The following is a 14,998-nucleotide window of genomic DNA, read 5'->3' on the forward strand; positions in this document are numbered from 1 at the left end:
CGGAGAAAGTTGAAACACATATGGGAACTTAGGTTGAATAACCATTTTCACCAAGTTCACTCGGTCCTTGACTGAGAAGTGTAACCACTGCCAGACATGAGACTAAACCTTCAAATACTCAATCCAGGGCTTCAGATTACCCAAGTACTTGTGTACACCAGCGTAGAGGGAAATCGTAGGAGGTTGACCCAGAAACAGAAAAGCAGGGAAAAATCTATCAAACAAATTCACCGGTGCCGGCAGAGCAGACAGGGAACGCTCCATGATAGACAAAACCAACAACATCTGCATATAAAGCTATTCGCTCCTCACAACCAAGAGTTCAGAAATGTCAAGGGAAGTTCTGATTGCACAAGCCACCGACTCTATGGCAATGGTGAATAATTAAGGGGATAATGGAAACCCCTGCCTGTTACCCCTGCCAAGAGTAAATGAATCTGTAGCAAAACCATTCACAGAGGCCCTGGCGGCAAGACAAGCATAGAGAAGTTGGACCCAAGCTAAACACCAGAATTAAACCTCCAAAAGGAAGTGCCCATTAGAAAGTTTAATCATATAGGTTTTTATTTAAAACAGCATATAAAAGTACGAATTGTTAAACCTTTCTTTTGTTTGCAGTAAACAAAACAATATACAGTAGATGAAAAAGACAACATTTGAGAGATGGGTGGAGAGAAAAACAGTTACTAGAGAGAAATCCAGCAGAAAAAAATATCTAAATGAGAGTAAAAAAAACAGCCTAAGCTGAAAACATGAGAACTAGATCAGAAAGGAGGAGGGGGGCGGGAACGAGACCAAGGGTAAAGGGGAGCTAAGATAGGGGAGCGAGTCACGATGTATAAAGAGGGATAAGTATAGAAGAGAACAGAGCGGTTTCTAGTTTAAGCAAGGCCAGGAAGGATTGTGTTGTGCGCAGCATACCACAGCGCCCACATTGTCGCCAGCAGAGATTTGAGGTGGAGGGGTACATCTTATGTAGGCATGTCGGGACTAGATACCGTCTGGTATAAACTTTATAGGAGGAGACACTGATAGAGCATTTGGAAATGGACAGACATATAACATCCCAAGTGTCCTCACCTAGTGGTCCCCCGAGATCTATTTCCCAAGCTTCCCGTAAGGAATTTTAAATTTAGCGTCAACAATAGAGGAGGGTGGTCTGAGACCCTCGAGACAAATGTTCTATCGCTTCAACTGAAGGAAATAGAGAAGGGGAAACAAACACCATGTCTAGAAAAGGTATAATTGGACAAAGAGAAACAGGAGTAGCAAAAAAATAGCAGGATGTTACTGGCACCAGGCATCCACTAAGCCCATCTCTGCAATCAAGCAGAAGAAGTAGGATGGCCCACCACTCATAGTACTCGAATCTTAGCTACATCTATATAGGGTCTTATCAAGCACAGCATTAACGTCAAACAACTGAAGCAGTGGTTCCCAAACTGTGCGCACTTGCAGGGGTGCCTCAGGTTGGTGGTCCAGCACAAAATCAAATTATTTATGGTGAACGTAATGTAAATATTTGGACAAATAGAGGTGCAAACCTGTCCCCATCATATATCTGAACGACAGGTAATCACAATTTACTTCACTTTACTACATTTTATTCTGAATTTCTCAATAACAAACTTTTGGCTTAGGGGTGCCGTGAAAACAATGCTGATGCACTAGGGCGCCGTGATTCCAAAAAATGTGGGAACCTCTGAACTGAGGTATTAGGAATCATCAGTAAGAAATGCACAACACTTAAAAAGCACAACAGAGCTAAAGGGGGGGATATAGATGGCTAACAAAATTAAAGGGTAAGCATGCACTGTACCGGACAAAGAAACAAAACCGCCCAGAGGATCCACTTGAACCTTATGTCTACCGAAACCCAGGGATTTATGGATTAAAACAGAACCCCCCCCCCCCCAGAGTTGGAGTGAAAGGTGGAGTGGAAGGCCCAACCCACCCAAGGTTTCTTGAGGGAAAGAACCCTACTGCCCACCAAATGGGTTTCCAATAACAAACAAAACCAGGGGACTGAGAGAATTGGCCACTAGGCCCTTTAAAAAACGAAATCCTTCCTGTTCTCAATACCATTGTAGCAGTGGCTAACAGTACTACTCAATTGGACTGTACGTGCACCTCCTTTTGTTAGTACAGTTAAAAGAATGCTATTCCAGAATCTTTATTTTGATCGAAAGGCCCCCCTTCCGGATGTTGAAAAAGGTGTTTTCTGTTTTCAAAAATGTGTGGTATTTATATTTCACACCTTAATCAATCCACGCAAGCACCCATAAACCAGCTGTTTGAATCTATGGATTGGTATCTTTATAAACAATTAGAGAATGCACCCAATTAAATCTGCTGGTTGCAGATTATCTATATTATTCTTTACTCCTCTCTATATATATGTTTGGCCTTGATGGTCCTATGTTTACTGTTTCTCCCCCTTTTGGTGTTTGCTTATCTTGATCACTGACATGCAACTTTTTTAGGATGCTGTATCCTGCTAGCAGATGTGGCAAATCATGTCTATCTTTGTATGATTGAACTTTCTTCCTCCTCCCTTTTTTTCCTACCTTTATCCCTTTGCATTTCTCCCTTGTCTCCCTGTTATATTACAATCTTTTCAGTATATGTATACTATTCTTGAAATATGACTGTTCCCTCAATATCCTTATATACTTGCACAATGTTGACAGCATATGTTCTTTTACATATGTAATATTTGCTAGTTACATTCGACTCTGTGTAAACTATTTTGTGAATATTGAATGGTTTGTATTGCTTATCTATTTCTGCTAAATAAAACAGATGCTTTAATATAAATTAAAAAAACAAGGGACTGGGCCTTGACCTGGGAACGTTTAATAAATAATGTAATTCACACGCCGCACATTTCAAGATAAAACTCTCAGCATGGAAGAAAAAGTAACATATAAACAAACAGGGGCATAGAGGAATTCCCTCCGCTAACAGTAACAGCACAAGAATGTACAGTACAAAAAAAGGGGACATTATTTGTGCAACAGTAAGAAAAACAAAAAAATAAACAAATAACGGATTTGAGCACAAAGTATTACTGAGAGCGTCGTAGGACAATAAAAAAAAAAGAAATAGCAACCGCAGTCATTACAATGCAAAAAAATAACAACTTCCAACACCCCCACCCTGCAGGCCAACTCCAAATATGTACAACTTATCCCTATAATTAAAATTAACCCTTTAACCTACAGATGTGTCCTGATACATCTAGCCTCAGTACGCCATCCGTCGAGAGATGCCTGGCAGGGGTGAGCCACCAGGTCCCATGCTACTACTAGCGCAGAGCGTCTTTTTAGCGTGAAAATGCATCTTAGTCACAATGCGATGTACTGTATGTGGATTGCATCAGCAGGCTGCACTGATTCATTTGATATGTGACATTTGTATATCTATGTGCCACTGAGTCTTCAAACAAAGCACAACGGAATTTGGTGTGGGAAAAAGCCATGGCTGCTGCATCAAACCATTTTGTGTACAGATTAAGAGACTCAGTCGCACACAGATATACAAGTGTTGCATATCAAATAAGCTAAAGAAAAGGTAAGCAGGGGGCAACTACTGCTGGGCACACTAGGGTCATGGCACTGCCAACCCAAGAGCAGCTTTCCAGACTGAAATAATACAGTAAAAAGGAACCTCAAAAAAATTAATAATAAAAGGAGTGAAAGTCAAACTTCAGAGGCATGAGCACTAAACCTAGCATGATGACAAAACATGCATTGCAGAGTAATATAAAACAATAATAAAATAATATAAGAAAACAGTATGGGAAAAGTGGTAACCATAGAACATGTATAGATAATACTAAAGTAAACAGGAGTCAGATCGGAGGTCCATTATGTCTAGGACCTTGGAGATCCAGTCAAGTAGCCACCTCTCGAGGAGATCAAAGAAGTGAGTACAGCTACCTGAGTTGATTCTCAAACGTGCAGAAACAACATGGAGTAAGGAAGGTGTAAATCCCTGAGGCATCTTTTGACCTAAAGGAATTCGGACAAAGATTTCTTGACATCAGAAGAAAAGTCTTTGAAAACCACCACTCGCTGACCATTGAATTCCAAGGGGCCCTGGTCCTAGCAAGACGTAGGACAGCTTCACAATCACAATCTCTGTATTGTAAAATGTTGGCAATTATTGTACTCAGCAGAACCCAAGGGGGAAGGGTCCTAGTTGGTTTTCGATGAGCCTGCTCCGTAGTAAACATGGCCAAAGTAATAATTAACCAGGACTCGCTCCACCTTTTCAGGTAGACAAACCAGTTAGATATTATTCCAGCGGAGCCGGCCCTCTAAATCAGTAAGTTTCTGCTGGGAGGTCAGACAGCCAGAAACAGGAGCACTATCCTCCAGAGTGGAAATACGGTTCTCAGGCTCACCAATCTCATCTTTTGCATGTCCTGATGAATAAGGGACAGATTAATATGCACCTCCACCTCTTGGTCCATTACATATTTTTTTGAATCAAGAATAGCATGCAAAGCTGCTTAATAGTAATAGCAGGGGTGTCAGAAAGTGGGCTGTAAAGGCAATGAGTATATGTAGGAGCCAACCCAGAGTCCAGCGAAGGAACATGGCAGGAAAATTTGTTAAGCCTGGTGGCCTTCGAGGCCTGCGATTTCTCACTCATCAGGTAAGTACAAAAGTAACACATCCAAGTCACACCCAAGAAAGGATTACCAACACTGTGGGCTACAACACATAAATACTTGCAGTGATATCAGAGTGCCAGGTAGGTAGCAGCACATCGGAGTAGACTCCACAATACCAAGATAGCAGGACTAGCAGAGCACAGTACCAGAATAGAGGTAATTAGCCTGTAAGTAGTTATTTATATGTACAGGGCCCCAGGGTCTGTAGTAAGCATAGGCCATACACTCAGCAGGGTCCCCCTTGTCATTAAATAGAGCACAGCATCAGGGAGGTATAGTGCCCCAAGGCCTAGATGTCTATAACCATGAGCAGGGAGGCAGTTTGGGTAGGATCCAAAAGCAGGATGGTGGAGGAGAGGTGAGGTCTGCAACAAGATAGTGGCGGGCGGGGGAAGGAGAGGAGGCTTTGGCTGACACCCATCACATTACACCAGCTGAGTGCAGATGGGTCCACAGGCAGCTGCAGGATCACTTATACAGGATGATCAGGCTGGAGAGCTGAAGACATATCTTACTCCATGTCTGTTCAGGCCACGTCTCCGCATTTAGGGGTATTTAAATTGGTCCCGTTCATCCTTGCCACTCCCCTGCACAAGCACTTGCACCGCTTTTTCTACAACAACCCACATGGAACCCCTCATTCCTTTTTACAATTTATGCACTCACCCATAATCTATGTTTTTACGGTGCTGTAAGCTAAATATGTGCTACTTAATTCGTTATTTGATCAAATATTTCCGTTTCCATATTTTGTTCTTATATCCCTTTTTTCCTTCTCATTAGACACTGACCACCTGACATCTCCAGAGATTATAACAATGCGAGAAGTGGAGCCTGTTCTTCTGCAATCAGTAGAGGTGACTGGAACGAGTTCCAAGCCAAGTAGCGCGAATTTGACACTCAATTTAATTTATGCAGAATATTGTATACATGTAGGGTACCCTGCATATTACCTCAATGCTTATAAATGAGTTGAGGGCTAGATACTGCAGTTTCTCAAAGCTGCCAAAGATTGCTGCTTTGATTGATGGATTGAAAGCAGCAACAGAAATAAATGCTGAACCAGCCTGTTATTTCTGTTACCACTTTAAATCCATCAGTCAAAGCTACGATCTTTGAGAAACGGCCGGATTAAATCTAGCCCAAAATGTGCAAATGGCCAGCTTGTTAAAAAGGAGCACGTGCCAATAACGACAAAAACAAAATTTATTTAAAGAAAAAGGATTTTGCATTGATGGTCAAAAATGCAGATGGTATTCGGTAACGTATGCTTTAACTTCAAGAATGCCCTTCTCTATCATTTATATAATATTTGTGCATACATTAAGTTTACAAACTATGATGGTTAAATATACATATATTGGAACCTGGGCATGTATGTGTGTTTGCACACTTTCAAACAATTCTCTACCTGCTTTTAATAGTGCGATACATGATTTATGTGTTTTAATATAAGTGCAGAGGTTCCCAAACGCAGTCCTCAAGGCTCCCCAACAGTTCAGGTTTTAGAGATATCCATGGTCAAGCACAGGTGGTTATATCAAATTGACTTTGGTGCTAATTAAATCACCTGTGCTCAACCATGGATATCTCTAAAACCTGAACTGTTGGGGAGCCTTGAGGACCGTGATTGGGAACCTCTGTATTAGTGCAATAAATTACTTATGTATTTTTAATGTAAACCATTTCCTTGTGATATGGTTTAAACAATCTCCAGTCATCTTCAGCACTGACATATAGACTGTAATTTATACAAAAGAAAGGAAAGTCTATCATTTGAATCCAAAATAAACAATGTAGTTCATGTTAGATTACAAATATACACCATTTAGGGGCTGTAAGCACATAAATTGTGCTATTTGATGTGCGGTTTATAAACTTGTCAGAATTCCTAAAGGAAAACCACACATCAAATCACATGAATCAAAACAGCAAGGTCTCAATCGCATTTGTGCATTGGTAGTCCAGCAGGGATACTAAGCATCCCATTTATCAAGTGAAGGTTTGTCAAACCGCTTTTGATGGGGGACACTGGTACCATGGGTTACAGACGATCCTTCTAGAATCTAGAAATTTGGCACTTTAAAAAAAATAGTGTTCTACAGTCACTGCTCCTCACTCTCTGTATCTCCATCCTTAAGTGAACTCAGTTATTTGACTTAACCAAAAATAACAGGGAAGAACAATAGAGAAAATAAACCAAGAGACATATATAAAATTGCTCCTGAAAAGATAAATATTTAAACACTAGAGCTGGCACATAAAATGGTGAGCACGCAATGTCTTACAAAAGATTCAGACATAAGGATTTAATGTAAGTATAAAAATCCTATTTTCTCATTCATCCAATGGGGGACACCATTACCATGTGTGTATACACCTTCTGACCAAAACTGTCATTGGATGCAATCACATTGACCAGCAAAACCTTGAAAAATATGTTTGAATTTTCTTTGTGATATGCGAGGCATCCCTAAGCTGTGTCCCTGACATTTGCTTGTGACCCACAACTCCAGAGGAGCCGTTGCTACGAGGAATTGCAAGCCAGAAGTTATCATGGCACCAGGGACACTTTCATAAACAGTAAAAACCCAGCTCATCAATTAACTGAAGTCCCCAGTTTAGAGGTCTGCCTGTTCGTTCGGGCTAATCTCATGATCCACTGAATGGATTTTGATGGGGTTTTCACTATTCTATACAGCATTGGCCAAGGAAGGATAAGGGGTATGAACCATTCATCTGTGACAAAAGAAAGCCCAGCGGTGACTATTTTAGTGAAGCAAAGTCACAGAAAAAATATCGCACAAGCTGCTGTATAGGAGCTTGCCAGATTGCTGAAACAGCAAGAGATGCTCTGAAAGTGAGGCTTGAAATGAAGCAAGTCACAGAAAATACTGTTGTGCTGTGTGAGTGACTGTTGCTGCAGGGCCGAGGCCTGTGCTCTGATTGGCTCTCTCCAGTGTGATATTCCGGCTCAGCCACGTGCCTTTGGTGCACAGGAGGCACCTCCCATGACAGCGCTGTTCTTGGACAGGGGCACCACGGCGAGGAAGCGCATCAGAAAGCCCAGGAAATACAGGGTACATTGTGTAAAGAGGACATTGCTCATTGCCATGTTCGGTAGCTGGGGAGGGATGCGCATGGAGGCTGTGAGAATATGCACAAGTGCCCCAGCCCCGGGGACATGCTGGTGATAATGCTTATGGTAGCTGCAATATAAATCTCCTGCCCTTTCCAGCACATCTAAGTGGCCGGGCCAGAGCCAGCTCCAGGGCAGCAGCATTGGAGTTATGGTTACACTGGTGAGATGCAGGGGGCAGGAGTGAGAAGCAGGTGGTAGTGGTGAGATGCAGGGTACTCTGGTGACAAAGTGTAGGTTGTTATGAGATACAGGGGGCTTTGACGAGATTACATTTCTTCCGTGCAAAGCTGTGGCAGGTTGCTAGTTTGATATAAATTAAACTGTCACTTACCTTTGGGCAATCTGAAGTGATGTGCGAGAGTTCCGACAGTGGATCAATAAGAGGTGCGGAGAGATGCCCTGTGGGCAGATGAGGTTCCAGCTAAAGGGTATTCAGAGATAGTGGCCGATATCACTTGGAGAACAGAAGCCCGACATCCTGTGGAAAAGAGGAGGTGCTGAGAGAAAACAACCTCTGCTGATGATTGGAGTGAATTGAAAGTACATTACCCAACAGCTGCACACATTCTGGGCAGAGAACTGTTTTTGTAAGACTGAATTCTTAGAGGAGCTGTCCTGAAAAGATACTGTGCTGATTACATAGACTGCAGGCTACTGAATAAGACTTCAGTGAAGCATGAGAAGTCACAGATAGCAGGCAGAATATGTTACAAAAATCCCTTAAGTAACCTGGTTTCCACTGTTAAAGTTGATCCTATATATGGCCTTGGACCTTGTTTATCCAGGTTAAAGAGCCTTGCATTATTTACAATGTCCCCATTGAGTGCAATAGTTTCTTTTCTGTGCCACACTGCCTTAATATTTGCCTTGTAGATAGGACCGTAGAAATAATAATTGTGAAATTCCTAATTAATCTATATTGGTAAATAAGAAACATCTAGTGCAGCGATTTCCACCTCCATTTTAACAGGCCATTGAGAACCACTGATGTAGTGAGAAATATTCAGCGCCATAAAGAGCGCCCATGGACCCTGGTTCTGAGGAGATGTGACCAATCTGGGGAGGCTTGGCCATGGCCCCTCTTAAAAATGCTAAAAAACAGCATGACGGGCACCGCTCGCAGGACAGGGGGGCAGTGGTGGCGGCACAGGTCCCCCTCAGCAGCTGCTGCGCCCACAAGATGGTGGGGAGGAAGGGACGTAATCTGCTGGAGGCGCCCCACCCACAGGCACCTATGGGGAGAGACTTCCTCCTGACTACCACAAGCCCCCCACCCTCACATCCTCTCCTCCACGCTGGGGGCGCCGGCAGCCGCACAGGGGGACAATGTCTCCCTTAACAGCTGATCCAGACCGGGCACCTCTAATAAGCCCAGGCAATTAGTACTCAATCTCCCACTCCTCTCTGTGCCCCTCAAAATATTCTATATAATGTTCTCCCAAAACAGGTTTTCACTTCCACAGCATGGTTTCGAAAAACTGCAACAGAAAACCAGACATGCTATTCTTTGGAGCAGAACATCCTTATTATGCCAAGGTGGACCCACTGACATCCTGTCAATGTCTTTATTTTGTAGCCTGGTGTCACAAGCAATCATGCATACCTCTTTTATTTATCTTTTTGAGAACATACAGCAACATTTACAATGTCAGAACCAAAAAAATAAAATAAAATCCCATGGGACCATTATGGCATCAAAAAGAAATGAATGTGGATCTCTGGTTCTAAAGCAAAATGACTCCACCTTTTGGATGAGCCATGACACCAGCATTTCAGCTCCAGCTGACCTTATTTGTCTACAATCTGCTGAAAAATGTAATGGGTGTACCTGCTGAAATAATCGGTCTCATAGATTTTCACACCTCCTATGAACGCAAATGATATTACAAGCACATATAGTTCTGTCCAGTGCATGAACCTGGTGATCTCCTTTATTGCAAGGGAGCTCTTCTGAACTAGAACGTCTAACATTGTTTGCATCTCTGGGGCATAATATTGGAAGCTTGGCATCTTCTGGGAACCAGAAGGTAGAGGGAATCCCTGTTGAGGTTGTCTTGCAACCACCAAAGTAGTGAGCAATTTGCCTTGGAGACTAAAAAAACTTTAGAGGGATCAGGATGAGTTCCATCTGGATTGCAACTGAATGGATCCATGCAATTACAGGTCTTTGAAAATAGAAACAATTTCTTCTTCTGGGTCCATAGGGCTCCACAGGGAGACATTGGGGTGTAGGTGGGACCTGGAGGACCGGACACTAACAGCAAGCTTTTAAATCCCAGGATGCTCCGGTCCTTCCCCCTATACCCCGCCCACAGCCTGAGGGCACTTCAGTTACGTTGGTGTCCGGCAGTAGCTGGACCACCATTATAACAGGGGGCTGCATTAAGCAGCCCAAGCTTTTATGTTATGATTTAATTTATTTCTATTTTTTTTACGATAACGGGCGAGCAGCACCAGACTGTCCTCCGGGCGTCTGTGCTGCCGGCCCATCACCCCTCCGAGGCGCCGTGACTCCCAAGTCTGTGCTAGGTACTCCCGGCGGGGCTCCGTGGGGGACTAGCTAGCAGGCTCCTCAGACCCCAGTCTTCAGCCCGGAATTCAGGGGACAGGTAAGGCGGAACCCCGTTCGCAGGGACCCGCATTGTTGTGCAGTCTTGCCTCTGGTCTCAGGAGACAGGCTGAAGATGCTGATGTGGACACTGGTGCTCCCACGACTCCACTAAACCACCGGGGCATATAACTTACTGGCACAGGACATATGTAAGGAGGCCAGGGGATCCGGTGGTTAATATCAGCAAGGGGAGAAGGCACTCTCCCTGCAGCCCCTTCCCCAGTCCAGGACGCCATTCCACTAGAGTCTTGGTGTTCTCCTCCCTCACCCTCTGCCCCCCCAGAGATGCGCGGCAGCCATTTTCTGCAAGCAGGTCTCCGGAAACGCTGGGTCCAGTCTCCCTGTATACCTCTCTCACGGGACAGATCATACAGAGCTATGTCCTAGCAGCCACTGTGGTCTGTGTAGTTGATTTTAGTGCTCATTTTAAACATGTAATGTTTTTCTGCATTTGTATGTGACTTGTGGTAGCACTAATCTCTACTTTCTATACTGTACAGCTTATACCTTTCCCTTTATTCTATACCCTGACATCTCTACTTTCTATACTGTACAGGTTATACCTTTCCCTTTATTCTATACCCTGACATTCTAAGGCATAGGGGGTTCATTGTACCTCACATTTCCCAGATATTTGTGAGTGCTATCACATACTTTATAACACGGTTGCAAGCTACACTGTGCCATATTATCCAGGGTATTCACCGTACTGTATCATGCTGTGTATTTTGTTATTCTTGTGGCTATGGCTGGCAAAGAAAAGAACAACAAGCAGCCTGATGCTGCTCCTCCTATTCTGGTGTCTTGTAAGTCCTGCTCTGTGGGCTTGGCCAAAGAGGACTTCATTCAGGATGGTCTCTGTTTTAATTGTTGCACAGCCCCAGGCCCATCAGCCCCAGTGTCTCTCCCTTGGGACCCCCCTGGGCTGCCTTTTCACAAATGCTGGCAAAACTTGCGCCAAGTAGCAGTCCCCGTGGTAGCTCCCCCTATGGGATGGCCACAGCATGTACTCCCTGCAAATCCTTTGTCTCCCCCATGGGTAGACGTACAGTCTACCTCAGTACAGAGTTTGGCTAATAAAGAAGCCTTTACCTGCTAGGCCTACTAAACACAGTTATCTGATTCTGAGATATCATCTGGGGCGGCAGAAGATGCAGACATATCTCAGTCTCAAGAGAAGAGGAGCCACCCTCTAAACTAAATATACCTGCTCTACAAATAGTAGAGGATGAACCTGCTCCTAAGAAAAAACACACACTTTTTAAGCGTCAAATGATTGTTTTACCAGGTTCAGTTCCTTTTACCCTCATCCAGCTACTGATTGCACTAAATGGGAAGTTCCCCCAGCAGTGGATTCTCATGTAACATGTGTGGTTAAAAATGCCACCTTACCCATTCATACTGCAACCTCCTCGAAGGAGACTACAGATAGACGTATAGAAGTTTGTCATAAATCTATACTCTCTTACAGGAGCTATTACTCGTCCTGCTAGGACTATGGCCTGGGTGGCAAAAGCCATTGAGAGTTGGGCAGAAGCCCTAGAAGAGACTTCTCCCTGATGCTTCGAGGGAACAGCTGTCCTACATATCTCACATTAGAGATGCAGCCTCCTACTTAGGTGAAACAGCTATGGATACGGCTCCACTGGCCTCCAGGATATCTGCCACTTCAGTAGTGGCCTGTCGTATTCTTTGGCTACATTCCTGAAAAGCAGATTCAGAATCAAAACGGGCTCTAGAGTCTCTGCCTTATGCAGGAGACATCCTATTTGCTCCAGAATTGGATACAATTGTGACTACTTTAGCTGCTAACAAGATGGCATTCCTGCCCTCTGCATATAAAACAAAGCCTCGGACGTCATCCTTTCGGTCCTTTCCTCTTCAAAGGCCTCCAAGCCTAGGGCCAAACAGGCCTGGGCTACTAGACTTCCACCTGCCAAGTCTGAAGACAAGCCTACAGCCTGATGGGGCGAGCCTCTCCCTGGGGGCTCCCAGAGTGGGAAGCCGACTTATTCAGTTCGCCCAGATTTGGCATCAAACCACTTCAGATGCCTGGGTGAGGGAAGTGGCCTCCCGCGGATATGCCCTCTCATCCCTGAGGCGACTCCCCCAGCAGTTCTTTTGCATAGGACCTCCATCGGTCCCAAACAAGGCCCTGCAGCTCCAAAATGCCATTCGGTCTTTCCTGAATTCAGGAGTAATAATTCGGATTCCCTCCTAACAACAGGGCAAGGGCTATTATCCTACCCTTTTCTTAGTTCAGAAGCCCAATAGGTCTCATCAGCCTATCCTCAACCTCAAATCTCTGAACAAGTTTATCAGGGTGCCCAGGTTTCGTTTGGAAACCCTTCCGTTCCATTATCATAGCTATGGCGCCTGATGAATTTATGGTATCGGTAGACATTCAGGACGCTTACCTACATGTACCTATAGCACCTTCTCATCAACATAATCTCCGGTTTGCTATACCACAGCAACATTACCAATTTCAGGCTCTGCCGTTCGGGCTTTCAACGGCCCCCCAGGTCTTTACCAACATCATGGCAGTTATGGGGCTGCAGACTTCCCATTTCAACAAGGGTTGTCCCTTTTGGATCCCGGACTGGGTTCTCCTCACCACGAACGCAAGCCTCCGAGGGTGGGGCGCAGAAACCGACCAGCGCTCCTTCCAGGGCCGATGGTCCCCAGTCGAGGCAGTGTTACCAATCAACATCCTGGAACTTTGAGCCATCTAGAGAGCTCTCACTCTGGCTCAGAATATTCTGAAAAACAGGCCAGTACAAGTGCAGTCCGACAACCCCACGTCTGAGGCCTACCTCAATCATCAAAGGGGCACTTGAATTCAGACAGCAATGACAGAAGTGTCTCACATTCTCACATGGGCCGAAAGCAATCTCCCAGCAATCTCCACAGTGTTCATCCCGGGGATTCTCAATTGGGAAGGAGAATGGTCTCTACATCCAGAAGTCTTTCAGCTTTAGTGGACAAATGGAGTCTTCCAGAAGTGGATCTCATGGCCTTAAGACACAGCAACAAACTTCCAATTTATGAAGCCAGAACACATGACCCTGACACGGCCTTCATAGATGCATGGAACTTCCATTTAGCATATGTTTCCCTCCAATATCCCTACATCCTCGAGTGCTTTGAAAGTTCAGACAGGAGGGGGGCTAAGTCCTGTTCATAGCTCCGGCTTGGCCCAGATGTCATTAGTACTCCGATCTTCAAAGGCTCTTCATAGACGTTCCTCTTCAACTTCCCCTATGAGTAGACCTGTTGTCTCAGAGTCCATGTCTACATCTGGACCTAGCCGATCTGTCTTTAACGGCTTGGGTCTTGGGACATCCCTCCTAACGGCTAAGGGTTTCTCCAGCTCTGTGGTCCAGACCATGCTCAGAGCACGTAAACTGTCCTCAGCCAGGATTTACCACAGAATACGGCATACATATTTCCAATGGTGTGCGCCAAGAAACTATGACCCTCAAGTCTTTAAGGTTTCTCGAATTCTTGCCTTTCTTCAGGCTGTACTGGATCTAGGCCTCCGCCTAGCATCTCTGAAAGTGCAGGTCTCTGCTTTGTCTATCTGGTTTCAGCACAGAATTTCTACTATACCGGATGTTAACACCTTCATGCAAGGTGTTCTACGTATACAACCTCACTTTGTCCCTCTTGTGGCTCCATGGGATTTGTCAGTGGTGCTCCAAGCACTTTAGGAACTTCCATTCGAACCCCTGGAAGTAGTGGGTGTCAAGTGGCTCACTGCGAAGACTCTGTTTCTTCTGGATATAGCATTTGCCCGTAGGGTATTGGATTTAGGGGTGCTTTCATGTCGCTCTTTTTAATATTTTATCAGGACAGGGCTGTTCTTTATACACACCCAGGTTTCCATCCCAAGGTGGTTTCTCGCTTCCACATGAATGAGGAAATTGTGGTTCAGGCATTTCTTTCAAAAGACCTTCGGGTATAGGGTTCTCCTCAGCTCAGGAACATTCCCGCCCTTGAACAACTGCTTGGAACATCCCCAATTTCTCCCTGTGGAGCTTTATGGACCCTGAAGAAGAAAAGGAGAGTTATGGTAAAACTTACCTTGGTTAACTCTCTTTCTTCAAAGTTCATAGGGTCCACAGGGCCCCCACCCTGACGCTCCTAGATTCTATGGGTGGGTTCTCCTGGTCACTTGTTCCCTCCTTGTGAGAGTGTGATTCCTCAGTCCACCAGACTTCCTTCTCTCCAATCCTGCTCCTGTTTGTTAACAAGACTGAAGTGCTCTCAGGCTGTGAGCAGGGTATAGGGCGGAGCATTCTGGGATTGAAAAGCTTTGCTGTTGCTGTCCGGTCGTCCAGGTCCCACCTACACCCCAATGGACCCTATGGACTTCGAAGAAAGAGAGTTAACCAAGGTAAGTTTTACCATAACTCTCCTTTTCCCCAGGAACTACTTACAGAGCATGACCTCATCTGTCTGTGAGCCAATTCAAAAACCAACCTCTGAGCATTGACCACGTTACTTCTCTGATAACTAAAAATGGTAGTGTGCCTGAGGCACAGTTAGTGACTCCGTCTTG

At 44.7% G+C, this 14,998-nt stretch overlaps 1 protein-coding gene across 1 annotated transcript in view; it reads left to right on the forward strand.

Annotated features, from left to right (window-relative positions):
* REC8 (REC8 meiotic recombination protein) overlaps positions 1-14,998 on the forward strand; it is a 115,318-nt gene that overhangs the window by 27,830 nt on the left and 72,490 nt on the right. The window contains exon 8 of the mRNA XM_088470254.1: positions 5,465-5,538. Within this exon, the coding sequence (XP_088326380.1) occupies positions 5,465-5,538 (74 nt within the window). The remainder of the gene's footprint in view (positions 1-5,464; positions 5,539-14,998) is intronic.

The sequence above is a fragment of the Taudactylus pleione genome, unplaced genomic scaffold (assembly GCF_031769625.1).
Source record: "Taudactylus pleione unplaced genomic scaffold, aTauple2 ptg000095l, whole genome shotgun sequence".
Lineage (NCBI taxonomy): Eukaryota > Metazoa > Chordata > Amphibia > Anura > Myobatrachidae > Taudactylus > Taudactylus pleione.